Raw genomic sequence first — 26,431 nt, forward strand, 5'->3', positions numbered from 1 at the left:
TATTTGACCATATAGTAACAGAAAAAACTCATATTCTTCTTTACTTGGCTGCTCCCTTTAAAGGTTTCCACAGTGGCCACCTCCAGCTCTCATGTCTTTTTGTCAGAGCCACTGTTTGCAAGGTGTTACTGTCGTCATACACACCTTCCCTGTCACTCTTGCTGCTATCCTTTTTTCACAAATCACCTCTGACACTCATTTCCACCCACTCTAACCTGCCAGCCCTCTCTTCTTCACCTCTCTGGTGCACTGTCATTACTTCACAGGGCTGACTTCATATATTTAAGCTCACCCACCTTCACTGCCTCAATAGGCAACATTTATATGAGATCATAATAATAAAAGTATTAAGGTTAATGTCAGCGTCATTATATTTACATATTGCCAGTATTCTGGGCTTCAGAGTCGGTGCCTCAGTGATGCCCTGAGCTGAGTAGCTAAAACTTTTGAGGCGTTTGAAAACAGGCCCGTGATTGGTCAATTGGCAGTTCCCTTGGTTCAAACAGCCAACCCCAAAACGAGCGCGGCCATGTTGAATTGTCAGTTCTCTCAAAGAAGAGACAAAAGGTTAAAAAAAAAACCTTCTGTGCCTTTGTCAAAAGTAGTGCCTACCAAGCTTAAACGAAAAGCCGATATACAGTTGAATCACGACACAGGCGGTAAGTTTGTAAGGGAAAGGTAGCATCTTTCTCTGACTGGTAGAGTTAAGTGTCACCGTTAGCGCATACTGCCTAGGCTAGAATCAGCGTGCTCGGATGGTTGAATGAAAGTGCTGAAGGGTAAGATGTAAACGGATGCAGATGCGGTTTCTTTGTAAACGACAGATATTTTGAAACAGTTTCTCACAAACCGGGAAAAAAAGGTGCAGCCTTAGCTTGTTAGCTCGATGGCAAAGCCCACGTAGCTGTACGTGAAGTTTTAATGGCGCGTACACTCGTGTAAGTTAAAGTATTCTAGCTAACTTTGTTATCGATAGCGGTAACTTTATGGATTAACTAAACACATGTCGGTCACTGTTGGCTTTACTTTGTTGTTTAACATGGCTAACAATTGCACTGGCTAGCTAAGTGACCATAACACTGGCTGCTAAAATTCAAAACGGCTTGCAGCTGTTATTAAGTTTACACTGGTTGTTAGCCTCGACATCAAAACAAAGGCAAAGTTGTCAGAATGAAAATGTTAACTCCACGTTTTTCGACCTCCTCATTTTACTTATATTTCCATAAATACTTGATAGACTTTTTTGCCATCTACCACCAGTCTTGTGGTGGCAGCATTATTTGTGTCACAGTTTAGCAAAGGTGAGCTTTGCCTTTGGTACACATATGAAATGTATTTCGTTGATCTGGTCAGGTGCACTTTGAAGCGCTCGTTATTGTTGTGCTTTTCTCTTTTGACTAGCCTGTTAATGCTTAAAAAAACCGCATTTGTTTATTTCTTGCAGGTAACCTGGACTACTTTTTCTTGTGTATTGTTCATCATTTCCTTTAACATTTTGTAGGCTTCCATCTTTCTACAGGAGAACTGAAAACCGAAAAAAATGACCCCCAAAATTTAATGTAGCCTGCCAGTGCTTTAAAAAATTGCAGGAATTGTAATTTTTTCAGACTACTATTAAGAACAATCCAGTATTAAACCCCAGCAGTACGAGTTATATACTTGAATATGAGAGCAGTTAGATATGTGATCAAGTTGTCCATATTTTAATACTGCCCATTTTCAGTCAATGTAACAGTCAAACTCATACTCACAAGTGCACACTAAAAACACACACACGTTTATTCTTTGGTCATATTAGTCACGCTATTTATATTGATTTCTCCTTTTTGGAGAGTTGTATTGTAAATAGGCAGAATTTACACACAAACTTCTTTTTATGAAGAGGTCTGAATGTTAGATTGTGAACACATGGTTTAAAAAGGATAGATAAGAGAAAAGGGTTTTATTTTTCTCACGTTTTAGTTTTTAATACATGTGCACATTAAAATAGAGCAGTGAAAAGGAACTAAGCTGAAATATTACAATACTGTGAGGAAAATCCAGTTAAGGTGTTGGACACATGGCGACAGCAAGAACAGCAAACCCAGCACCAATGGCTGGATTGAACAAACCAGCAAATGGGCAGCTCAGGGGACAGACCAAGACAGGTGGACAACAGTCTGAACTCCTGTCAAATGTCCAACATCCCAGTGCCCATAAAAGAACCAGCATACCTCAGAGCAGCGGACGCATCAAGTAAGTTACTGGTTTTAGTAATGTTTCTCTTCTACTTTGAAAACAGAAAAGTGTAGTTTTTTTCCTCACATAATCATTTTTTGCAGCTTGACAGCTTGTGCTTTAGAGAAAAACCTGCATGAGAACCCCATGGGAAAGTTCAGGACTTCTCACCAAATCTTCTGGCTGAACATTGCAAAATAAACAGTCAAAGCCTTTTTTTTATCCCTGCTATCAGCTTTATTTACCATTACACCTGTCCTGACATGACTTAATAATTTAAGGTTTAACAGTAAGATGTTTTTGCTGTTGTGAGCACTTAGTACTTTGTTTGGAAGTTCGTGAATTACAGAATTGTTAATTTTGTGCAGATCATGTACTTCACATTTGGGTTGTGTGCATATGTGACAATTTTAGAACATCATCAGCATTCACACCAGGCCCAGCTGGGTGTTAAAAGCAAGATCCAAAATAAATTAACCAAAAAAAACTAGGTTTGCATTTAACGCTTATTTAGATGTTTACCCACTTACCAAACAGGGACATTCGTACAGGTGGAGGGCAAGTATCTGCCTACCCAAAGGAATATAATTTGAAATTGTTTTTAGTTCTTCATAACCAGTGGGCATCAAAAATAACCCTGGTTTCCAGAGTGCAGTTTTAAAGGTGTCAGCATGCTCTCTGTGCTCTTCAATATTATGGCCAGCAGCAGAACTGCTTTAGAATACAATAGGTTATTGTCATTGTACATGTAAATTAAAAAAAAAACTAGACTAGTAATACAGATATGGACAAGTAAAAGTTATTCTTTATATCTGGCTAATTTCTGCCATCTAGTTGAAACAATGAGTACTTCTAATAATTGGTTACTCCATTGTGTGGGTCTTAGAAGTTATAATATTAGCCATGCATACATTAGTTTTAGTATTGCTGTGCTGCTTTGAAGTTGTTTTCACCAATGCTCGCCATAGAAATTACTACATTAAGCTGTTGTGTATTTTTAGTATATTAGGTCTTCATCTTTCCAAGTTGAGCCAAATCACACTGCTTAAAGCCCTTTTCCCTCTCTGAAGATTATGAAATAAAGAACTAAATGTTGCAGTGCTTATTTTAACATTTTGTTTTCTTTTTTCACTTGATAATGGTCTGGGTCTTCCCCACAAAAATTGTACTCCTGATTACGACTAGGTTTGGTGATGACTGGAAGAAATGCCTGGAGCTTCCTCCAAAAGATACCAGGGTGAAAACTTCGGTAGGTGACTGCCGTTAGACGCAAGTATAGTTATACATACTTACTTAGACTCAGTGCATGCTGCCATCTAGTGCTGTAATCCTCAACCTCTGGATCGTTTTAAACAGTAAACTAAAATGATTGAGTTGTGTTCTCCAGGATGTGACATCCACCAAGGGAAATGAATTTGAAGACTACTGCTTAAAGCGAGAACTGCTTATGGGAATCTTTGAAATGGGATGGGAGAAACCTTCCCCTGTCCAGGTAAATAAAGTAGCCAGAACTCTGGTTCCTGTTTCTGGTGTTAATTTAGGCGTATAAATAGTTGCACCCTTTAACAGAATCCCGTTACCTCCACTTTGCCTTGATACAGCCCCATGCCTCAGCCATATGCTTTGTTGGGGAGTTGTCCACAAATGGGAAAAACAGCAGGAGAAACACTAATATGCATCTACCAAACAGAAGAGAAGCATTTTTGATTAAGTTACTCTGGAACAAGTTTTAATTTAAGTGAGTAGGAGGCTAAATGAGTCCAATCTCTAGTCCTGATTACATATAAGTATGAACTGTTATACATTGGTGTCACTTTGCACATTTTTGACTCTTAGAGGAAACAGTAGGGGTGATCCTTTAGTCCTGTCTATTTACATTGCTTCATGTCCAATAAACCATGCCCATTTTTCTGAATTGACTTGTCTGTCTGCCAACAGGAGGAGAGCATCCCTATTGCCCTATCAGGACGAGATATTTTGGCAAGGGCTAAAAATGGAACGGGAAAAAGTGGTGCCTACCTCATTCCTCTCCTGGAGAGGATAGACCTTAAGAAGGATCATATCCAGGGTGAGTTTCTTCTAGGGCTGGGATGATGGCTTACAGTCATGACAGTGTTGAGACCACCAACTAAAGTTTAAGATGATGCCTGATGGCTAGACAACAGTGGAAGAAAGTAGCGACAGACTGTACATGATTAGTGACTTCACAGCGTATGAGTAGTGCATGAAAGTACCGTGCAGAATCAGTGGTCTGCAGCGCTACAGACTACTGAAAATTAAGTGAAGTGCAATAAAAGAAACTGAGACATGAGCTTGAATATATGACAGCCATGACTGAAAAGTAGAGATAATTTCATGAACTGTAGGGAAGTTGTGGTCAAGCTGCACACATGCACACTTTGATCAGTGGTAGGGCTGGGTATCGTCACTGATTTCTAGAATCGATTCGATTCGGATTCACAAGGTCCTGAATCGATTCGATCCACGATTCGATTCAATTCGATTTGAATCTGGGAAATTTTGCCTCAGACAGTCAGAAATATTATAATTCAGATCAGTACATTTACATATTTTTGTATCTATAAAAAGGAAGCTGACACTCGCAAGACTTTATCAAAGGTGTAAGCATCACAGAAGATGCCTTTGTGTCAAAGTAGCTGAGGATAAAACACAGAAAAACATGAAGGTGATTTTCCTGGCCTGGGATTTTATAAAAATATTCTGCAGTACATCAAAAACCAAAGAAAACCATTAATCAACATATGAACATTACCTCTGAAGTTACAGCGGTTTTATTAGAGACACGGCTAAGCATTTTGCATAATTTTAAAAAGTTTAAATTTGTTCAGAAGCCTATTGAACGGCAGAAATTAGGTTTTCTTTTCGGAAGTAAGTAAAAGGAAAAAAACAGCGGCCGACAGCGCTGTAAACAACGGTAGACTTGTGCGTAACAAGCAAGCGAATAATGCAGAAAACAGATTTTTTAGACAGGAAACTGTTCTTGAAGTATACTTAGAGAGACAGAGAGAGAGAGCTCTGCATGAAGTGTGATTTTTATCGTGGTGGAAGCAAAACAGCAAAAGTAAGAGTGAATTCATGACGATGTTTATGTGAAGCGTAGTTTGGATCTTCTTTTGCTGCTGGTTCGGTCAGTATTGTTTGGAGAGAGATAAAACTAACAGCTTTAGTATCAGCGCAAAAAGGACGTAAACACAAAGCGCGGACCCGCCGAAACATCAGAATCAGTGAGCTGTCGGCTTTCAGCCCCGACCGTGTCCGTGTCGAGAAAGGCGACATCTCACTGATTCTGATCCGTCGGCTTGTCCGTGCTTTGTGTTTACGTCCTTTTTGCGCTGATACAAAAGCTGTTAGTTTTATCTCTCAGGTTTAACCTGAGATTCTGGCGTTTTGGGCAAAATAAATTTATATTAAAAAATCGATTCAGGATTTTAATGAATCGATATCACGCTATCCAAGCTAGAATCGATTTTAATCGTTAAATCGATTATCAAAACCCACCCCTAATCAGTGGTTCTTTTGTTGCTCTAAAACTAATGGAAAATATTGATAATATACTGATTATGATCGCTGCACTGCACTACTCCATAGTTTTTCTGCTGCTGGAAACCTTTATTTTTTCTGCATTAATATCAGCCCTTATTGTATCCGTTTCCTTCCAGCCATAGTAATGGTGCCAACAAGAGAGCTGGCCCTGCAGATGAGCCAGATCAGCATTCAACTCAGCAAGCACCTGGGAGGAGTCAAGATCATGGCTACAACGGGTGGGACAAACTTGAGGGATGACATCATGCGTCTTGATGAGACTGGTATTTAACATTTTAAGACAATTTTAAAAAAGTTAACTGAATCTTTCAACTTAAGTAGATCTCAGTTTTTAAAAAAATATTGTTAAAGATATTTACTATTTTTTCCCCAACATATAGTAAAATTTAATGTGCTAATTGACTAGGTAGCAAATATGTTCATATTTGAGGTTCAGATTGTTCCTTTATCTTGCCTCTTGTTTGTTGGCTCTTAAGTCTCCAATGAATGGGGCCAGGAAGAGAGAAAGTTTGTAAGCTGGGCTTTAAAGGGCAGAGAACACAATACAAATAACTTTGTTAGCTTTTACACTGAAACGTAATCATATCTTAGACAAACTTATTTGGTGTGTACTTAATAATGGCTACTCTTCTCAGTATGTAAAACACAGATGACATTCTTTCAAACTCACCTTTCTTTTATAAATGTGTATATTATATAGAATTTACAATATAGAATTGTAAATGTAGCTGAGTGACAGTAACCATGGCAGTAACACTTTTCTTGGTAAAACTTTTTTTTTTTTTTCATGCGTCGCTTCTCCTGCAGTGCATGTAGTGATTGCCACACCAGGGAGGATACTGGACTTAATTAAGAAGGGCGTGGCAAAAGTGGACAAGACTCAAATGGTGGTGATGGATGAAGTACGATTTGCTCTCTTTTTTTCTATATTGTTTATTGTTGACTTTTTTTCTTTTTTTTAAGTTTGTGGGTATACTATTCCTTTTGATGTTTTACCTTCCCCCTCCTTTTATTCAGGCAGATAAGTTGCTCTCCCAGGACTTTGTGGTCCTGATCGAAAATATCATCAGTTTCATGCCAAAGGATCGTCAGATTTTGCTTTACTCTGCCACTTTTCCCATCAGTGTGCAAAAATTCATGGTAAGATGTCAAACATTAAATCTTCTGCATGAGTAAAAATTCACTTTGTTTGTACTCTCGTTTAACGGTTTAAGTTGTTGTAAACTGTTTTGTGTAGAGTAAGCACATGCAGAAGCCTTATGAAATCAACCTGATGGAGGAACTCACACTGAAGGGCATCACTCAGTACTATGCCTATGTGACTGAAAGACAGAAGGTACACTGTCTTAACACGCTCTTCTCCAGGGTAAGTAATCAAAATTTTGATTAGTTTTGACTACGGGTACAACAATATACAAAAATCACGGTCAGTTCGATACTTTGGTGTCACGGTTTGATATTTTTTCAATACAAAAAAAATGTTCATGCCTTTTTTAATCTGTAATGTATTAAAATTATAAATATTTCTTTTAACTCAAAAGTACAGTTTTCAAATTAGATGTTGCTGAAACAACAAAATAATAAAAGAAATCTATCTTATCAAGAAATCACTCATCTGTGGAAAAAAGTTTATTACAGAGAAATGGCTCTTTCCAAAATCAAAACTATAATATACCCTTCTTGTGGGGTATATTCTTAGCCCTAGCCCAGCATTAACTATGTTCTTAGCATTGTCAGTAGTTACAGGTATTATTGCATTTGGTCGCACTAACTTCCAATCTTTCACAGCTTCTGACAGACCTTTGGCTAAGTCGTCAGTGGTGTGACTTTCGATGATGCGTGTCTGCAAAACACTGCTTTTCATCTGCCATTCCAGATCAATGTAATGTGCGATGACGGTCAGGTAGCTCTGTGTAGCTCTTGAAGTCCAGCAGTTTGAGGTCAGAGCAACACCGGGTGCTGCTGACACTGCCGTCTCTAATTTGGCTTTTGTCTCCTTGTACAATGCAGGAACTTCAGTATCGGTGAAATAGGTTCGTGAAGGAATATTGTATCGGGGCTCAAGTACTCTCAGCATTTCCTGAAACCCGGTGTTTTTCTACAACAGAAAAGGGTCGCATGTCGACAGCAGTAAAAATAGCAATTGTCCTGTCTATTTCTTTTGCCCTCTTAGAATCATGTACTAACGGCTGTCTAAATGACTCGGGTAAAGTTTGTAGCATGTGTGCTTGTTGTTGTTTTTATCTGCTTCTACTTGTCTTTGCACTAGGGTTCTGTCTCGCTAGCTTGAGTGAATGCATATGGGCGGCGCTCTGTGGATCTGCACTCGACAACGCATCCTAGGCGGAGTAGTCGAACGCAGATCCACTGAGCTCTCAACACAGACGGCATCATCAGAAGAAAAGTTGATAAAAAATTTTGTATTGTTCAATACATATGTGTACCGAACCGAAAGCACTGTATCGAATGGTTCAATACAGATGCATGTATTGTTGCACCCCTAGTTTTGACCAACCATTTGTGCTATCCAGTCTTTAAGTCTGACGTCATTAACCGTTTCTGGGTCTAAAGTCAAACACTGCGGCGTCACTGAGAGTTACAAACTGTCTAAATTTCCTCTTTCATCCTTAATAAAATGATCAGTGCGGCTGCTCTAATAGGTGTAACAATTAAGTTTAACATCCAGGCATCCATAAAAACAGAATTTATGAAATGTAAGAGTTAGAAGTTGGCTGGGAGTTAGCTCGCTAGTTTCCGTCTAAACATGACATACTATGTTCTGCCTTAGGGATTTCTGAAAAAACAATGTTTTTTCACTTCTGAGATAAATGAAGACGGGAAACTAAACAGCAGCAGTGACGTTTGCAGGGTTACTGAAGTTGGGCTAGCTGATATATAATGGTGTGCTACATGGTGGCAAGCTACGCAGCTATGGTTAGCATAACATAAACACAGTAAGCTGATGAACGCTAACTTTTTCCCTACTCTGTATTTTTCTCTGCCAGCTCCAGATCAATCAGTCTATCATCTTCTGTAACTCTACTCAGAGAGTTGAGCTTCTTGCAAAGAAAATCACTCAACTTGGTTATTCATGCTTCTACATTCATGCAAAGATGATGCAGGAGTACAGAAACCGTGTGTTCCATGACTTCAGAAATGGATTGTGCAGAAACCTAGTCTGCACAGGTAGGTGAAGAGTTGTTGCATTTGAAAAATGTGAAGTGGAAGAACGAATGTTCACTGGGTTGAGTAAGCACATGTTTTCTTGTAGACCTCTTCACTCGGGGAATTGACATCCAGGCTGTAAACGTGGTTATTAATTTTGACTTCCCCAAAAATGCAGAGACCTACCTCCACCGCATTGGCAGATCAGGTAACCTGTCGTGTTGTCAATAAGTTAGGTTTACAGCTACTGTTTGTAATACCACTACTAATACAAGCTTGACACCATGTTGGCATGCCTCCTGGCTGCATGCCAAATATCCTTGGGCAAGATACTAACCCCATGTTTGCCTACTGGTGGTGGTCAGAGGGCCCGGTGGCGCCAGTGTCTGGCAGCCTCGCCTCTGTCAGTGCGCCCCAGGGCAGCTGTGGCTACAATGTAGCTTGCCATCACCAGTGTGTGAATTTGTGTGTGAATGGGTGAATGACTGAATGTAGTGTAAAGCGCTTTGGGGTCCTTAGGGACTAAGTAAAGCTCTATAAAAATGCAGGCCGTTTACCATTTGTTTGTCCACAGGGCGTTTTGGTCACTTGGGTCTGGCTATCAACCTCATAACTTCAGATGATCGCTACAATTTGAAGAATATTGAGGACCAGCTGGTTACTGACATTAAGCCCATACCCAGCAGCATTGACAAGAGCCTGTATGTTGCAGAGTTTCACTCTGTTGACGCAGAAGATGGTAGTGAAGAGAAGGCATGAAACTAAGAACTGGGAGCTGCACAAATCAATGGTCAGTTCCTTGAATGGCTCAAACTAAAGCATTACTGAAAAATAAATCTCTAAGAGTCAAAAGTTTGGTTTATAAATGAAACAAGATGGGCTGTTTGCTGCCCTTTGGTTGCTCAGGACTAGGTTGTTGCAACCGTGTAAACACAGATTTTAGTTGCATTTGTCAGTTAATCTACATCAAAATGTTATTCAGGGTTCATGCTCGGCCTTAAACGTGGCTGCTGAAAAGCTGTTTGATCTGTGGCCAGTGAGTCTTCGCTGCCCTATTCTATGTTTCCAGTATTATGATTGTGAGGTGAATTCATCAGCAAGGAATAGCTTAAAAAGTATATCATGTACAGGAAAACCAGAGAGAATGTTCTTGCTCGTTGTGTTCTGAACCATAAGAAGAGTACATATATAGGGGTATTTTAGGGTTTAGGACGTAGTGCATCTGAACACTCTTCCTGAAGCAACCTTTTTAATTGATTAGTTAATCTTGATGAAAGAGGATATAAAGCTTTACAAGATTTAAAGGTGAAGGGGTTACAGAGCAGTCAGCATAGATTTGGACAGAGCTGATCTGCACACAGGGCCAGCTATCTGCTCTGTTTGTTTACTACAATAGTGACACATTGACATGGTTGGAACTGGAGATTATAATTTTATTCCTGGCTTTTTTTCTTTTGTTTTGCAGAACAAACATGGTGCCTGGCATTTGTCACACAATACTGGCTACACATCACACAAGATTCAAAGTGAAGATTTTCTTTCTGCTCCATACTCCTTCAAAATAATATTTTTGTACATTTTTCATTTCCAGTTTGAGGTTACTAGTAAACTGGTGTCCCACAGAACATTGCCAGTTGAGCTTGGACAGTGATTTCTATCAGTGTGGCAGACTACACTGCTAGAAATCACTGCCCATGTGATTTGAGCTAAGGTTGAAGAATCTCACCAAATTCAGCCACTATTGAAAGAAGATGGAAATGATCTGTTTTTGGTGCTTTGTTGTAAGAATAAAACCGTAACCAAAGGTGAACTCGGTGGATTGTGCCAACTGTGAACTACAATGTTTGTGTCCACATCCTGCTGAAATGCATTTGAGCCAGTGACATAAAGAAAAACTGCACCTTTGGTCACGTACGTTTGGTCATTTCTTATACTGTCTGTGATAATTATGACATGCTCAGTATTATGATGTATTTTATTGGTTTAAAAAAAGGCCTATTTGAAGATCACCAACCCCAAATTAATTTGATGCATGGTCTGCAGTATTGAATTAAGTAAGCTGGTATTTTATTACATTACTGCATTATTTTCACAGGCCTTGCGTGAAATCTGACCCTTCTTCTGCGGAGGTCTTTAAAATCTTAGCAGAAACTAAGGATTGAAAGACCATTCAATATAAAATTTGCATGTACTGCATTAGGCTAAAGCCACAGTTTTTGTCTGGACACATTTGCTACAACATGACACACATGAAATTTTTTTCCTCTCCCCAACTTCCTTATTTCTGTCAGCTAGAACCAATGTGGCCATTCTTACTTGACCCTTCTCATTAGCACTTTTACCCTCACAAGCTGTCTCCCGGTGTTTATTTTTGTAACACTGTCTGAGACAAACTGTGTGGAAAATACAATGGAATCAGCACCAGTAATCCTTTCATTCTTGTCATCACCATTTCATTAACATTCAGATGATTGGGCAGAAAATCTGAATGGTATGACCAGTTCTTGCCTTTACAGATGAAGTTTTTGCCCCTTGATTTACTAAAGATATTTGCATTAATTGTGAGACGCACCTAATATTTTGGAATATAGTACACAATGAGACCAAAGAAGAGCACGAGTTGGAACAAACAAACCTTCATAAACCAAAATGACTTCTTTCCTCTGATGAACCTTTAAAAAGGGCTGCTGTGCTGCTGCAGTGCACAAAACCTGACACCCGTTTCGTATGATAAACATTACACTTTTTCCATGTACTCGAGTCTAGTACTTACTACTAAATAACCTATGTAAAGGGTTTTATCAATGACACTTGTCGTTTCAATAAAGCCTGGAATAAAATACAGGAATCCAGGAAAGAAGTAGAATTCCTTTTAAGGCATGGTAGTCAACAGTATTTCTCAGACCTTGAGGTTCAATCTAAATTAATTCAATTTTATATAGTGCCGTATCAGAACAACAGCTGCTTCAAAGTGCTAAACTAGATAACACAGTCTCTCTATTTAATGGCTGATTTCGACTTTGCTGTGACCTTGTCCTGATTTTTTTTTCACCAATAGTACAAACAGTTGTGAGTTCTAATAGCAAAGTTTCAATAAAGTTGCGCTTACTAATAAATGCATTTCTTGTAGCACATGTCACATATCAGTAGTCATAACTACATTAATGACTTTGAACTATTTGACATCAGGGATTGGTTTGTATATAGAACTTTTTTTACTCTAGTGGAGCATTCAAAGTGCTTTAAACAGCATGCCCCATTCATACCGCAACTTTGTTTCTATGGCAAAGTGCTTTGTAGCATTCACACACATTTACACTCCAATGAATGTGTCATTGGGTCATCATCTATTTAAAATATGTATTTATGTTTGTTTCTCTGGCTGACTTTCACATTAGTGCTAAGCACCCAGGGAGGGGACTCATTTTTGTCATGCGCATCTGTATTTTTCTTCCAGTGTGTCTAAACTAGTAATTGGACTCATGTGGATTTGGTTCCTGGATTAGAACAGCAATCCTTTGTTTTATTCTTAGAAGAAAATTATCTCTATGGCTTGATGAACCATGTTTTTCTTAACTATATTTATTTTTTAAAAGCAGGTGTCAATGCTAATTCCAAACAGATAAAAAGTTCAACTGATTGCAGTCCACAGCTGCACTTTCTATCTGATTGTTTAAATTTCATGAATGATTGCATTTTGGTGTAGGTCTGGTCCATGTAACCTAATATTTCTTGCTAAGACAGAATCCAAGTCAAACCATAAATCTGTCTTTTATTTGCCTAAAATGCAGTATAACATTTCATTATTTACATTTTAGTTAGAACCTGTTTGAATAACCCTGTCCACTGGGAGATGATCCCATTTTTTTGAAAAATAAACCCGTATTCTCATATTCGTATAATTAATATATTTTTGTTCCTCGCATATAATTGTGTAAATACTCCTGTTCGCTCGGTACCCTTGGAATGTCATTCAGTGAAAGGCCGAATTAAGCGAATGTTCAGTAAATGAATCTAATGATACGTCACTACAAAAGGGTTGTCCTAGCTTCAGCCAATTGTTGCCGGCATGAGATGCACATGAGCCAATGCACAGATGAGTCTGGTAATGGGCGGACCCTTGTCAACTACGGTCACTGACGTTGTCGTGAACTTTACCGGTGTTGAACTACCCCTGGACCCAAACTGTCACCGTAAGTAGGTAAACCGCAGAAAGGAAGGGGTGTTTTTGTCGTTTGGGGGCAGGGGGGTATTTCGTGGCGTTACTGTCTTGCGTGGTAAATCTAGTTACCGCTCTATTCACATACGGGCGAATAGATCTCGTGGTCGATTCCACATGGCTACCTAGCCAGCCAGTTAGCTAACCAACCTCTGCTAGCTCGCTTTAGCATTCATAGATTAAATGCTGCTAGTGAATAGTTTTGTCAGCTGGTGGCTTAAATCCATATGTGGCTTAACTATCAAATAACCAACTGCAGTACGACATGTCTTACTATCGGGTTATACTGTTTTTATTGTATTTAAAATCTCGAGAGTCTAACTAAATTGGGCCTTAGCTGAAACCAACATGCTGCACCAATGCTTCAGTGAGGGTAGCGGTGTTGATGGTAGCTGAGGTCTTGTGAGCTAATGCTTTAGGAGCTCCGTGTTACTAAAGCTCCTACAGATATACTGTATGAAGCATGGGTAACAGATCTCTGAGCAGAATATACGCGCGTATGTATTTGTGTATTTACCTCACAGGATATGCAGGTCATACATGTTAAAGTGTACGTTTTGACCATTTCTACAAGATCAGTTTAACAGTTAGTAATCTGAATGCAAATATGTAGCTTTTATTGCTGTTTTGAAACAATAACGTATTTATACACTGCCTGTCTCTCTCAATAGGCTGTTACCATCTAAAACTATGGGCAGTGTGTTGGCTGCCGCCTCCCCCAGTCCAGCCCCAGCTGTAGCTGGAAGTGGACAAGGGGTGTCAGGCTTGGTGTCGGTCCCTCCTGGGTTCACTATGCCCTCAGTGTCTTCCGTCCCTCCAGCAGCTGGATCTGACCAGCCGACGGCAGATGCACAAGCCTCTCTCCCAAATCCAGGATCATATGACGAATGCCACCGCAAATGTAAAGGTCCGAAAATGAGGCGCTCTCTCTGCATTTCTTCATTTATTTTTCAACTTTTGCATCATAATTATGCTGTTATATCATTGTATCAAGTGTCATTGTTAAGCCGTGTTGTTCTCCCTTCTTTGTTTCAGAGGTGTTTCCACTTCAGATGGAAGGGGTGCGGTTAGTGGTCAACAAAGGCTTGAGTAACCACTTCCAGGTCAGCCATACTCTTACCCTCAGCACCCTGGGTGATTCTGGTTATCGATTTGGTGCTACCTATGTAGGCAGTAAACAGACTGGGCCAGCAGAGGTAATGCTCTCTTTGTTTCTTTTTTTGCCTTTGCCTTAACATACTACTGATGTGATTCTGACTTATGGAACTCTTGTGTGTAAATCTTTGTAATGTTCACAGAATTGAATGTTAATTCCATAAATCAACATTTCATTTAAAATGCATGAACTTTGCATTTTTAATTATTATTGAGGTTGTGGTTATTTGTCACGAATAATCATTAGAACAAAATTGCCTCTTTTTTTTTTTGCACTGTTATGTAAACGTAGCATAGCTTTTATAATCATGTTGACTTACATTCCTTATGTACAATGCGTTGCAGAAAATAAGTCACCTAGATTCAGTGCAACTTTTAGAAGAAAAATAAAAAACTTACCAAAGTGTAACATAAAATCAAAACAAACAGGACACGCTTTGCATTTTTATATTGTGCTAAATTCCTGTTAAGTAAATCTTTTTTAATTAAATAAGGTGTTTATTCACCTGATCTCACTATATCTGTTTGAGGTGAAATATATTGTCTCATGTCATTCAAACTTTTGAATTTGAACTACATAAAGTTATGCCCAAACTAAAGGATAAAAAAAAACTAAAGTGGCCATCCCAGAGTGTAGCCAAATAAAAATGAAAGGTAGGATTATGCAGGAAACGACCTGCTGTTTTAGTATTGCTTAATGCTTGAGGGTTAACACATCTTTGTCCAGTATTTTGACTATTTTCCTAAAGCCTTCATTACTCACTGTGTTTACTGGATGAATATATCTTTGGTAAAACGTGTTGGCAATTTCACTATGTCTTCATGAGCTGGGTGGATATGCTGACAAGCTGTACAGGCTGGATTTTCTGGACACCTGACCTGCTATTAGAGGATTTCAATAAGAAAAAATTGCATTGTTTACGTTGCCTTTATGCAATCATCTTACTACAGTTTGTGGTGTTATCAGGTGATTGAACAAGTTAGCTGTGTTACTTTGCCACATAGACATGAGTCTGCTATACTTTTTGCACATTGTTTGTTCTTGGTTAACGTCACTTGTTTTAAATGCACAGTATTTTATAAATCAACGGATGATGATCTGCTTTGAGAAACAAGTTCCACACCTTCTGTTGTGCCAGATGTTTGACTTTTTAATGTAGTGATACTTGTCCAGATGACATCCAATACATTTTATGGTGCAGGAAACAGCTGTTATTTGGCATGCAGGGACTTCATCAGGGGGTAATTTTAGAGAGCGCATTATTTGCTTTTGTTTTGTGTTTGATTGGCACAACACGTATTTTCAATATTACTTGATCATGTTCATTTATTTGGTTGAAGTCAAACTCGTGATCACCATTAATTGTGTATCTCTACTTCAGTGTGAATCTTCACATAAATGTCTAATAAGCCATAATGGATGATTAGTGATATTTTATATCCATCTATCCATTATCCGGGGGCTGGGTCACGGGGACAGCAGCTCCCACAGGGAAGCCCAGACCTCCCTCTCCCCAGCTACCTCGTCCAGCTTGTCCAGGGGAACACCAAGGAGTTCGCAGGCCAGCTGAGAGATATAATCACTCCAGCGTGTCCTCGGTCTGCCCAGGGACCTCCTCCCGGTGGGACATGCCCAGAACACCTTGCCCAGGAGGCATGCTTGTCAGATGCTTGAACCCCCTCTACTGGTTCCTATCGATGTGGAGGAGCAGCGGCTCTACTCTGAGCCCCTCCTGGATAGCTGAACTTCTCACCCTATCTGTAAGGGAGAGGCTAGCCACGCTTCAGAGGAAGCTCATTTCTGCCGCTTGTATCCGTGATCTTGTTCTTTCGGTCACTACCCAGAGCTTGTGACCATAGGGTAAGGGTAGGAACGTAGATCGACTTCGCTTTAACACTCGGCTCTCTCTTCACCACGACTGACCGGTACAGCATCCGCATCACTGCAGCCGTAGCACCAATCCGTCTGTCGATCTCCTGCTTTCTTCTCCCGTCACTTCTGAACAAGACCCTGAGATACTTAAACTCCTCCACTTGAGGCAGAAACTCGTCCCTGACTCAGAGTGGTCACTCCATCCTTTTCCGGCTGAGGACCATTGCCTCAGATTTGGCAGTGCTGATTCTTATTCCCACCGCTTCACACTAGGCTGCAAACCGTTCCAGTGTGAGCTGGAGGCCCTCACCCGATGAAGCAAACAGAACAACATCATCCATGAAAAGCAGAGATAAGATTCTGAGACCACCCAAGTGATAGCCTTTCGCCACTTGGCTATGCCTAGAAATTTTGTCCATAAAAATTACGAACAGAATCTGTGACAAACGGCAGCCCTGGCAGAGCCCATCATCCAGCTGGAACGAGCCCAACTTATTTCCAGCTATGCGGACCAATATCTTGCAACGCATGTATAAGCATCGAATGGCCTGTAGCAATGGGCCAGACACCCCATACACCTGAAACACCTCCAACAGGACATTCTGAGGGATATGGTTGAATGCCTTCCCCAAGTCCACAAAACACATGTAGACTGGTTGGGCAAACTCCCATGCACCCTCAAGTATCCTTGAGAGGGTAAAGAGCTGGTCCTGTGTTCCACGATCAGGATGAAAACCACATTGTTCCTCCTGTAGACTTTCTCAGGGAGGCTGACGAGTGTAATCCTATAGTTGGAACACACCCTCCCGTCCCCCTTCTTAAAGACGGAAACCACCACCCCGGTCAGCCAGTCCAGAAGTGCCACCCCTGATCTCCACACAACATTGCAGAGGCATGTCAACTAAGACAGCCCTACAACATTCAGAGCCTTCAAGAACTCAGGGCAGACATCATCCATCCCAGAGGCTCTGCCACCAGGGAGTTGTTTACCTGCCTCAGTGACCTTGCCCGGGTCATCCCCCTCCTCCCCAGACTCTGCTTTCTCCATGGAAGACGTGCCAGTGGGATTAAGGAGGTCTTTGAAGTATTCCTTCCACCGCCCAACAATTTTCTGTCAAAATCAGCAGCACTCCACCTATATTATACACAGTGTAGGTAGAGCACCGCTTTCCCCTCCTGAGTCGCCTGACAGTTTGCCAGAATCTCTTTGAGGCAGTCGGAAAGTATTTTTTTCATAGCTGAACTCCTCCCACACTCGATTTTTTTGCTTCAGCCACTGCCCGAGCCGCATTCCGCTTGGCCTTTCGGTATGCATCAGCTGCCTCTGAAGTCCCACAGGCTAACCATTTTTGGAAAAAATTACAATATATGTTGAATGCATGTGGAAACTATCTGTAGAAGTTCACATACATTAGAGCAATAGCAATATTGTATGCATCTGAAATTCATTTAGAGCACCAAAATGTGGCCACCTAACCTAAAAACTAACTTGTTCATTTGGATTATTGAGCCAAAGTGGTGTCACCTTAAATGCCTGTCTCAAAAATTTAGGTGAACTAAATTTAGTAATTTAGTTTACTAATTAGTAAACTAAATTAATTTACTAATTTAGTGGGATGCTGAGATACGCTACAATGAGGCTTACAGTGACATTCATAAGTATCTTGAGTATGATTGTGGATATTGACATCAAAACAACCAGCTGTAATACACTGAATGTTTCAAGACCATTAGGAAATGTTGGTCTGTGAACGTGATAGGTCTTTTTAGGGAATTTGGGGTCCTGTGTAATGGTAAAGCATCAGCCACTTATGTGAAATCTGTGTTTTTGTCCTGCAAACAAATTGGACAAAACAAAAGTGGAAAAACATAATTTTGAAGCATAATGGAAGCTGTTTCAACACCAGATGTATTCCAGACCATTACATTCTGACCTGTGGTGGACTAAAACAATTGAACATAGCAATGACAAAAATCATTATTGTGTGTGCTATATTATGTGCAATAACCCATGCCATTACTGAAACATACAAAGTGTGCTTAAATCAAAGATAACTCAACTTCATAATGGTGTTAATTGTGTGCATTTAGTGTTTGTCTCTAAAGCCCCTTTTCCATAGTACCTACTTGGATGGAATGGCTTCAGCTTGGATTGACTGGTTTTCCATTACAATCCAGTACTACCTAACGTGCGTGGCTGTGGTCATAGCAACGCATCCAAGCATCCCACAGAGTAATTAATGTGACACGAACACTATGAAAAAGGCGGAGGTCGAGGCAAGAATATACCTGTTGCTCAGTCTGTGCCTTTTCTTCAGACTCGGGGATCACAGCGTTGTTTTTTGTAGTCATTTTCCTCATTGCCGTGTTTCAAAAATGGCGTTAATGATATGCTCTCATGACTCATTGAGTGACGCTACTGACCAGCCAATCAGTGGCATGCAGTCTGACGACGTCACATTTTAGTACCCGATCGAAAAGTACCTGATACCAAGTACTATTACCAAATGGAAAAACCGAGTGAAGTTGATTCGAGTAGGTACTAATGGAAAAGGGGCTTAAATGACTGTTTAACTACATAAAATTGATGAATTTTATGAGGCTTTATTTGTTCATAGTCAAGCTACATGGCTTTTTAATATTATTAGTGTCTTTTACATTCAGTGTATTTTTAGAGTTCAAAACTTCAAAAACACCTGGTTAGATTGTTTTGCTTCACATTTTCACAGCCCCAAATTCTGTATTATTGATGTTGACTGCCATTTTATACAGCCGTTGACATAGTTTTGAAAAGCTGACTGTGAAGTGGTATTCTCTCTAGTCATTCCCAGTGATGGTTGGAGATATGGACAACACCGGCAGTCTGAATGCGCAGGTCATCCACCATCTTACAACAGCTGTACGCTCCAAAATAGCCATACAGGTATGTAGACATGCGATAGCATTTAGATGTGATCCTTTAGAATATTTTATTAAGCATTTCAGGTAATGTTTTACATTGTCCTTTCAGTTTTTTATATTTTCTGTTTATTATTTATTGGCAGACTCAGCAGCATAAGTTTGTGAACTGGCAGTGTGACATGGAGTATCGAGGAGAGGACTTCACATCTGCTGTGACGCTCGGAAATCCAGATTTACTTGTTGGATCTGGTATGATAAAGATTATTTTTATGAGTTATCCATTATTTATCCATGGAAAAGTCACATTGAGATTAAAATCTCTTTTCCAAGAGAGACCTAGCCAAAATGGTTGTAGAAGTTGCAACAAGTAAAAAATGTGCTGCAAAAAGAAATACAAAAATTTTATGGTTAATAATGAATTTATATGAAACCTGAAGCATTTAGTTTAATAATAAGTAAACAAAGGTGCAAAAGGAAGATTTTTTTTTCCCAGCAAAATAATAAATTGAGCGTCATTGGGCCTTTCATGCTTTCGTGTGTCAGTAAAACACTTTCCAGATGTTCTGTCAGAACCACAGTTGATGTGACTGAATTTCAGCTTGCTACTGAGTTGAATTGTGTGATGTCTGAGAAGCAAAGCATCAACCTAATAATCTAATAAACATTAATGGAAACCAGGGGGCACCTGAGTACTGCCTTACCTACCTACAGAAAGTAATACATTGCTAGTTCAGTCTGTGTCCAAACTGTGACTCCTGGAAGAATTTCTCATTTCTCAGAATACTATAACTTAAAAAGACTTTCTGTGTTCACATAGTCACAACTATTGATAATAAAACCCAGCTCGATGGCGACAAAAAAAAAAGAAAAAAAAAAAAGAACTCGTGAACTACACAGGAGAGATATAACAGCTGTTAATGAAAAGCTAGGAGTGCTTATGGACTATAAACATCCTCTGTGGGCGCTGGTTTAGCTCAGTGCGTTGAGCAGGCAACCAAATGCCATACGGCTGAGAGCAGCCGGCCTGGGTTCGATCTGACCTGCGGGTCTTTGCCACATGTTCTCCCCCCGCTTTCCTGTGTAAATTCTTTTTTTTTTTTTTTTAAATTAAACATCCTCTGTAAGAAGTAGTAATAATAATAATAATAATGGATTGCTTTTATAACGCTTTTCGAGACCCTCAAAGCGCTTTACAATTCCACTATTCATGCACTCTCACATTCACACACTATGTACTATGTTCAAACATTTTTTTCATAACTTATTGTGAAAGCCAGTGCAGATGAGGAGCAATCCAAGGACTAAAATGCACACACGAATAGGTACTGGCAAAAAAAGACGGGCACTGCTGCTTTTTTTCTTTTTAGTACAATACTTGGTGCTACTTATACATTTCTACTTGTTTCAACAAAATAATTGTGGGAAATATTTGACAATGAATGCACTTCTTCTGACTTTAATATTACTTTTTTCAAGTTTAAGTATACATTTAAATGAAAGAGGAATTAGAAAATATAAAAAAGTGAACAATGGAAATGTGTATCAAAAGAAAATATAATCTGTATTTGTAATAGATGCTTTTTACTGCTGCAGGCATTTTGGTGGCCCACTATCTTCAATCTATTACGCCAGCACTGACTCTCGGTGGAGAGCTTGTGTATCACAGGAGACCAGGGGAGGAAGGAGCGGTCACCTCTCTCTTGGGCAGGTACACAGGTAAAATCCCTCTTTAAGATTCACGTTCTGCACCGCAAGACTGCTTTGTGCGAAAATTTATGTATTTTATCATGAAGCTTTAAGGGCATTGTAAAATGTGAGCTATCTAAGAGATGCATTAGTAATTCTACCCCCTGCCTTTTTTAAACTCCACAGGTGAAAACTATGTTGCTACGTTGACTTTGGGAGGAGCAGGAGCTCATGCTACATACTATCACAAAGCCAATGATCAGGTACCTAATTTCAGTTAAATTGTGTTGCAATACTACTCAGGTCACACTACACTTGTGGATCTGAGGATTTCATCTTGGGCATGTGGAAGTTTGGCCTCCTGAGGCGATCACTGACACAATGCCAAACCTATCATGATTTTGCAGGCAACATAACCACCTGTAACTGTCTTTAACAGTAATAGTTAAAATGTTTTGTAGCTCAAATGAAAAAAACACAACAAAAAGATTCTCTTCTTTCATCCAATGCATAGCCAATGTCTAGAGAATCATGAGGGACGTTTACAAGAAAATCCCTGTAACTTGCAAATGTACTTTAGATAAGCAATGGCTTCTTTCTCCTGAGCACATAATACATTTTCACAATAAAAACAATAAGTCAAAGAGTGTTGATGAGAATTGATTGTGGGTTTGACTTAGGGGTGGGCGGTATAAACGGTATACGGTAGAAACGATATAAATTTGGCGAACGGTGGAGATTTTTACTATACTGCTCTACCGCGATAGCGCATGTTGATGGTGTCATCATCAAGCTGCGCCTGTTTTGGTCGAAAGCATTGCAGCGGCTGCAAACACCATCATCTGCAAATTATGCCGGGCGACAGTAATAGCAAAGAGATGAAGCACTTTTGGAATATGAGGAAAGCCAAAAACTGCGCTTCCTCCACTTCTGTACCATTGATTCATTAATGCCGAATTCTCTCGCAGCCGCTCTATTCCCATGTTGTTGCAGTATATTAATGACTAACCTCTTATTGTGGATGGATTATCTCAGTTGTTCTCCTAACTGAAGTTTGGTCCGTGTATAGCATCCTGCTATGCAATTGCATTTGTCCTTAACCACCAGAAACCCTCATGTTAACTTTTATCGAGTGGAAAAAAGTTAGCGTTCATCCTTCAGCTTCACTGTGCTAATGTTATGCTAACATAGCTGTTTTGCTAGCGATCACGTAGGACATCATTATATACCAGCTAGTCCAACTTCAGTAACCCTACAAACGTCACTGCTTAGTTTTCTGTCTTCATTTATGTTGGAAGTGATAGCAGAGCTGTATGTTTTAATTTTTTCAGAAATCTCTCAGTCAGAATATGGCATATCATGTTTAGCTGGAAAGTAGCAAGCTCCCCCCCCGTCCCCTTCTGGCTGCCTGGGCCTCAATTTTATCCCACAACTTAGACATTCACATTACTCACACTCTCATAACACATACATATAGGATCTTGGGGGTGGGCACGCTACACGGAATCCAAAAGACCATCAGGGTGTACACTTCACCCCTGGCGTCGTTGCCCACCTCTCAATTTTAAATACATGTAGACATTGAGGGCTATCAGGAGGGGCTATGCGCTTACCTGCTGCTCTCTGGCAGGTAGCTCCATGCCCTCCTGGGTTTTAAATGCACCTTAGAACACACATGCATCAACACTACATATGAGCGGACGGAGGGAGGTTTGGAGTCTTCACACACTCCCATTCTCTGCGGCCTGTTGGAGCGGGGGGGCTGGGAGGAGGAGTTGGCCGTCCGATTGGGGTCTGGATTGTGGGGCCTCCCTGCTGCTGCTGAGTCGGGGCAGTCTGCTTCTCTCCACCCCAGGGAAAAGGGTAACACTACCTGGGTGTGGGTGCAGTTTCCCCCTCCAGGGGCAAGGGTACCTAGACCTGGGGCTTAGAGTACGCTTGGGGAGTGTGATTGTGTGCACAGCGTCTCTTTATGTCTGTCTCCACGTTGGATAAGTGTTGAGTAATTGCATATGAGAGCATGAGGGTGGGAATGGATGTTTGTATTTGAGTGTGCCTGTTTGTCTGTGTCTATATGTCAGGTTGGGTATTCGACGCCACCTCTCAATGACATCTCAGGCCCTCCAAGGTATGGAGGCCTATCTCCCCCCACCACTTCCCCTGCCAGTGGCAGACGCCCTCAGACATCGGTGTGTTGGTTGTTCTTTGTGTCCGGGGATGGGCGTCCAGGTACACACCGGCTCACTCCTTGGTGGCTGCTTGTCGGGGCCTGGAGCCTGGGGCTCGCTCGGGCCACTTCGGGGGTGGGGTACCCTCAACATCTCGGCCTGGGGCTCGGTCACTCAGGCACAGCTGGCTGCCGGCGGAGCTCACGGGCACGTCACTGCAACCCCCCCTGGCTTCTGCTCTGCGGCTGCTGAGTGACCCCTCATCTGGGACTCTCCTCAGCTCTTTCTGGGATAGTGGCGCAGCTGCCCCTCTGTTGGTCTTCCTTGGTCTCTTGTGTTCTGAGGACCTCTGGATGTCTGGAGTTTTGATCTCCTCCATACCTGCTTCATGCCCTGGAGGACGGGGCAGTGGCCCCCCACACCCTCTAGCAGATCATTACATGAAGGAACCTTTTAAATACAAGCGCGCTCATGCTCACAGATGTACACACGGGTGCTCACACACACAAACTACACCCTTTTTGGCTCCTACCTCAAAGCACACTGTGCGCTGTCGATCTTACGTGCTGGACAATAATGTTTAATATTTAGTATTTACTGTTATATTCCCATAGATCATCGTGATGTTGTTTATTATGTTGCTCTTTTTTTTCTTCTGCTTGTTTTCTCTTTTTTCTTTCTCAACAGGTGATCCAGGTGATTGATATATGTATTTTTTGTCTGCTTATTTTGTTGGTTTTTGTTTTTTCCCCTTTATCCCCGTCCTTCTTCCCCGCTGTTTTTCTTTCCCTCTTTCTTTCTCCCCTTTCTTTTCCCCAGTCAAGTCTGTCCCGTATCTAGCAAGTGAAAATAAAATAAAATAAACAATAAAAAGTGAATCAAATAGACCATTATGGCAAGGCTGGGATGGTCCATTTGGTAAAGTAAATCCGTTGGGCATCTTTCTTCGCCTTTAGACAATAATTCTGATGCCAAAAGAGCCAAACGGGACAGGCAAAAAAAAAGAAAGGAGAAAAAAAAAAAAAGGGAAACTAGCAAGCTAACTTCCTGCTAACTTCTAACTCCGTTGAATTTAATAAATTCTGTTTTCATGGATGCCTGGATGTTAAACTTAATTGTTACACCTGGTAAAGCAGCAACGCTGATCATTTTATTAAAGATGAAAGAATTTAGACAGTTTTTAACTCTCAGTGATACCGCAGTGTTTATTTGACTTTGGGACCTGAAGAAGATGGAGTTTTGGACCCAGATTACTCCGCGAGGCTCCTGACTACGGTAGCCGTAATGCTCCGACAATCCATCAGGCGGTGCGGCTTCATAGTTTACCAAAGTCGTACTAAAACATTTTTGACAGATTTCTGCGCACCGTGTACCACACAAAATCTGTTTTCGGTCAGTAAGCACAACCAGAATTCATACATAAGGCACACTGTCGATTTTTGAGAAAATTAAAGGATTTTAAGTGTGCCTTATAGTGTGTAAAATGCGTTATACAGAAGAAAAGAATATATCGCGATATATATCGTTACCGCACATGCTTCAAATTATACCGTGATATGGATTTTAGGCCATAACGCCCAGCCCTAGTTTGACTGCTGCACATTGGAGTCTGGATAAAGGAACAAATATACTGAGGGTTTGTTTGCAAAAGTCACAGGTGAAGTAAATCCTGTGTTGTTCTGTGTTGTTCTCAAAATGACACATTTGGTGTGAACAGTTTGGAGTGTTGGAATCCTAGCAAAACAGTGTTTTGGGGTTGTTTTGTTTTTCTATTGCACATTCAGTGGAAACTGACCTTAACTCTGAGAGTAACAACATCTAAATTCTGGAGTATATTTTTTGCAAGTCTGCTGATTTGTGCTTTGAAAATATTTTGGACACGTGCAATGTGCACATGGGTACTTTAATATTGATTTAACAGACTTATGTTACATATACTTTAAATGTGTTCTTTTACAGTTGCAGGTAGGAGTTGAATTTGAAGCCAACACGAGGATGCAAGACACAACAACATCCTTTGGTTACCAGTTGGACCTCCCCAAAGCAAACTTGCTCTTTAAAGGTAAATACTGTACACAAGTTGTAACTATCAGTAAAAAGATTACCAAAAAAAGAGGGACGCAAACATTTCCCTTTCAAAATTCTTCACTTCTATGTTCTCCTCTGCAGGAACAGTTGACAGTAACTGGGTGGTTGGAGCAACTCTTGAGAAAAAGCTGTTGCCGCTGCCTCTCACACTGGCCCTCGGGGCTTTCCTCAACCACCGTAAGAACAAATTCCAGTGTGGCTTTGGTGTCACTATTGGCTAGAGGTTCAGGGGCTGCTTGGAACCAGCCCACAGGCAACAGTTTGGACCGGCACAGAGACACACAGGAAACCTGGACTAAGTTTTAAAAATTGGATTGAGAGACTCTCTTATAACTGTGATTTCTGGGGCAGACAGAGAGACAAAAATGACTCAAGGAGCCAGGACTGGCCAAGCCATGCCTACATACTGTAGCACAAATGTCTTTCCTTTATGGTGTGTTGGATGTACCCAGAGTCTAGAGAGATGTATATCAGAAGGGATCATGTGACGCATGACAACATGTGATGTGAAAATCAAAGTAAGTGGTGAGACATAATATATGGTGGTTATGTATAAATTGAAATAAATGTGATTACTTTTTGTACATTTGCCTTTGTCATTGTTTATAAAATACAACATGTATGCCTGGATTATATGTACCACATGAGCCGCAATACATTCGTGAAAGGGGATTTTTTTGAGTCTGTGAGTGATATGCTGGCTTTAATTTAGTGAGTTGTTTCCATCCAGCTTAAAATAAATTTAGCAAAGCTATGGTTAGATTTTTAGGCTGAAATCATATTTTTGTTGCTAACTTTAGACTTTAATTTTCGAATAATTGTTATGGAAAGAATATTCAGTGATGAAACTACAGAGGATCCTACAGTTTTGTGGAAAAAAAATGTTACTATTTGTGCTGTATGATAAAATAAGCAAGAATTTCTAGTAGACTCACCATAAGTTAAGCATATAACTGATTTTACTTCATTGCTTTATGAAGTAAGGCATGTTTATTTTTTTAATACTTGAAAAATCCAGTCTTCAAATCTACAACTAATATTATAAGTTGTTTTCTAGAATTCTTCACTTGTGCTGAAAAAAAAGCATTGGTATTTCCTGTATTCTTTAGTCATAGCTGGATTATTGCTGTTTATAAAGGTTCCAGGTTTACTTATGTTCACAAGTTTCTGAAATTAAAGTATCTGCATATGTTAGAAATGTTCAAATTGATTAAGAAGTTGCTCCTTTACCAGACTAAAACTTGACCTGGAACTTCTTTAATGCCATTTAGTGGAATCTGGTGAAGCATGCAGTGAGATGTTATTGTACCTGGAGAGAAAACTGTTAGATGACTACATGTATGAGTTCATTAATAATAGACACATTAAAACAGAAAATGTACTTTAAGTAATGAA

At 40.2% G+C, this 26,431-nt stretch overlaps 2 protein-coding genes across 6 annotated transcripts; both read left to right on the forward strand.

Annotated features, from left to right (window-relative positions):
* The first annotated feature begins 538 nt into the window (after positions 1-538).
* On the forward strand, positions 539-10,841 carry ddx61 (DEAD (Asp-Glu-Ala-Asp) box helicase 61). 3 transcript variants are annotated; one of them, XM_063486974.1, is made up of 13 exons: positions 539-659; positions 1,445-2,235; positions 3,403-3,466; positions 3,605-3,709; positions 4,156-4,285; positions 5,898-6,044; positions 6,589-6,683; positions 6,799-6,921; positions 7,019-7,147; positions 8,787-8,967; positions 9,053-9,154; positions 9,521-9,736; positions 10,412-10,841. In XM_063486974.1, the coding sequence occupies exons 2-12, from the start codon at positions 2,060-2,062 to the stop codon at positions 9,703-9,705; spliced, it is 1,437 nt and encodes a 478-aa protein (XP_063343044.1). In that variant the 5' UTR covers positions 539-659; positions 1,445-2,059; the 3' UTR covers positions 9,706-9,736; positions 10,412-10,841. The 3 variants fall into 3 exon arrangements, with proteins under 3 accessions (XP_063343044.1, XP_063343046.1, XP_063343045.1); XM_063486976.1 differs by having other exon boundaries at positions 1,502-2,235; XM_063486975.1 differs by lacking the exon at positions 539-659 and adding an exon at positions 677-779.
* Positions 10,842-13,026: 2,185 nt separating this feature from the next.
* On the forward strand, positions 13,027-25,723 carry tomm40 (translocase of outer mitochondrial membrane 40 homolog (yeast)). Of its 3 annotated transcripts, none has more exons than XM_063486977.1 (9): positions 13,027-13,143; positions 13,837-14,072; positions 14,201-14,361; positions 19,015-19,116; positions 19,238-19,343; positions 20,688-20,810; positions 20,967-21,043; positions 24,908-25,010; positions 25,118-25,723. In XM_063486977.1, the coding sequence occupies exons 1-9, from the start codon at positions 13,043-13,045 to the stop codon at positions 25,255-25,257; spliced, it is 1,149 nt and encodes a 382-aa protein (XP_063343047.1). In that variant the 5' UTR covers positions 13,027-13,042; the 3' UTR covers positions 25,258-25,723. The 3 variants fall into 3 exon arrangements, with proteins under 3 accessions (XP_063343047.1, XP_063343050.1, XP_063343048.1); XM_063486980.1 differs by having other exon boundaries at positions 13,041-13,147; positions 25,118-25,719; XM_063486978.1 differs by having other exon boundaries at positions 13,041-13,139; positions 25,118-25,718.
* Positions 25,724-26,431: the final 708 nt, after the last annotated feature.

Source organism: Pelmatolapia mariae, linkage group LG10_11 (assembly GCF_036321145.2).
Source record: "Pelmatolapia mariae isolate MD_Pm_ZW linkage group LG10_11, Pm_UMD_F_2, whole genome shotgun sequence".
NCBI lineage: Eukaryota > Metazoa > Chordata > Actinopteri > Cichliformes > Cichlidae > Pelmatolapia > Pelmatolapia mariae.

Bases quoted from the DNA above. Each gene is read 5' to 3' on its own strand.
- ddx61 (XM_063486974.1), top strand. From the start codon at position 2,060: ATGGCGACAGCAAGAACAGCAAACCCAGCACCAATGGCTGGATTGAAC. The intron at 3,710-4,155 runs GTAAATAAAGTA...GTCTGCCAACAG, and splicing joins AGAAACCTTCCCCTGTCCAG to GAGGAGAGCATCCCTATTGC. The intron at 7,148-8,786 runs GTAAGTAATCAA...TTTCTCTGCCAG, and splicing joins TTAACACGCTCTTCTCCAGG to CTCCAGATCAATCAGTCTAT.
- tomm40 (XM_063486977.1), top strand. From the start codon at position 13,043: ATGAGTCTGGTAATGGGCGGACCCTTGTCAACTACGGTCACTGACGTT. The intron at 14,073-14,200 runs GTCCGAAAATGA...TCTTTGTTTCAG, and splicing joins ATGCCACCGCAAATGTAAAG to AGGTGTTTCCACTTCAGATG. The intron at 19,344-20,687 runs GTATGATAAAGA...TTACTGCTGCAG, and splicing joins AGATTTACTTGTTGGATCTG to GCATTTTGGTGGCCCACTAT.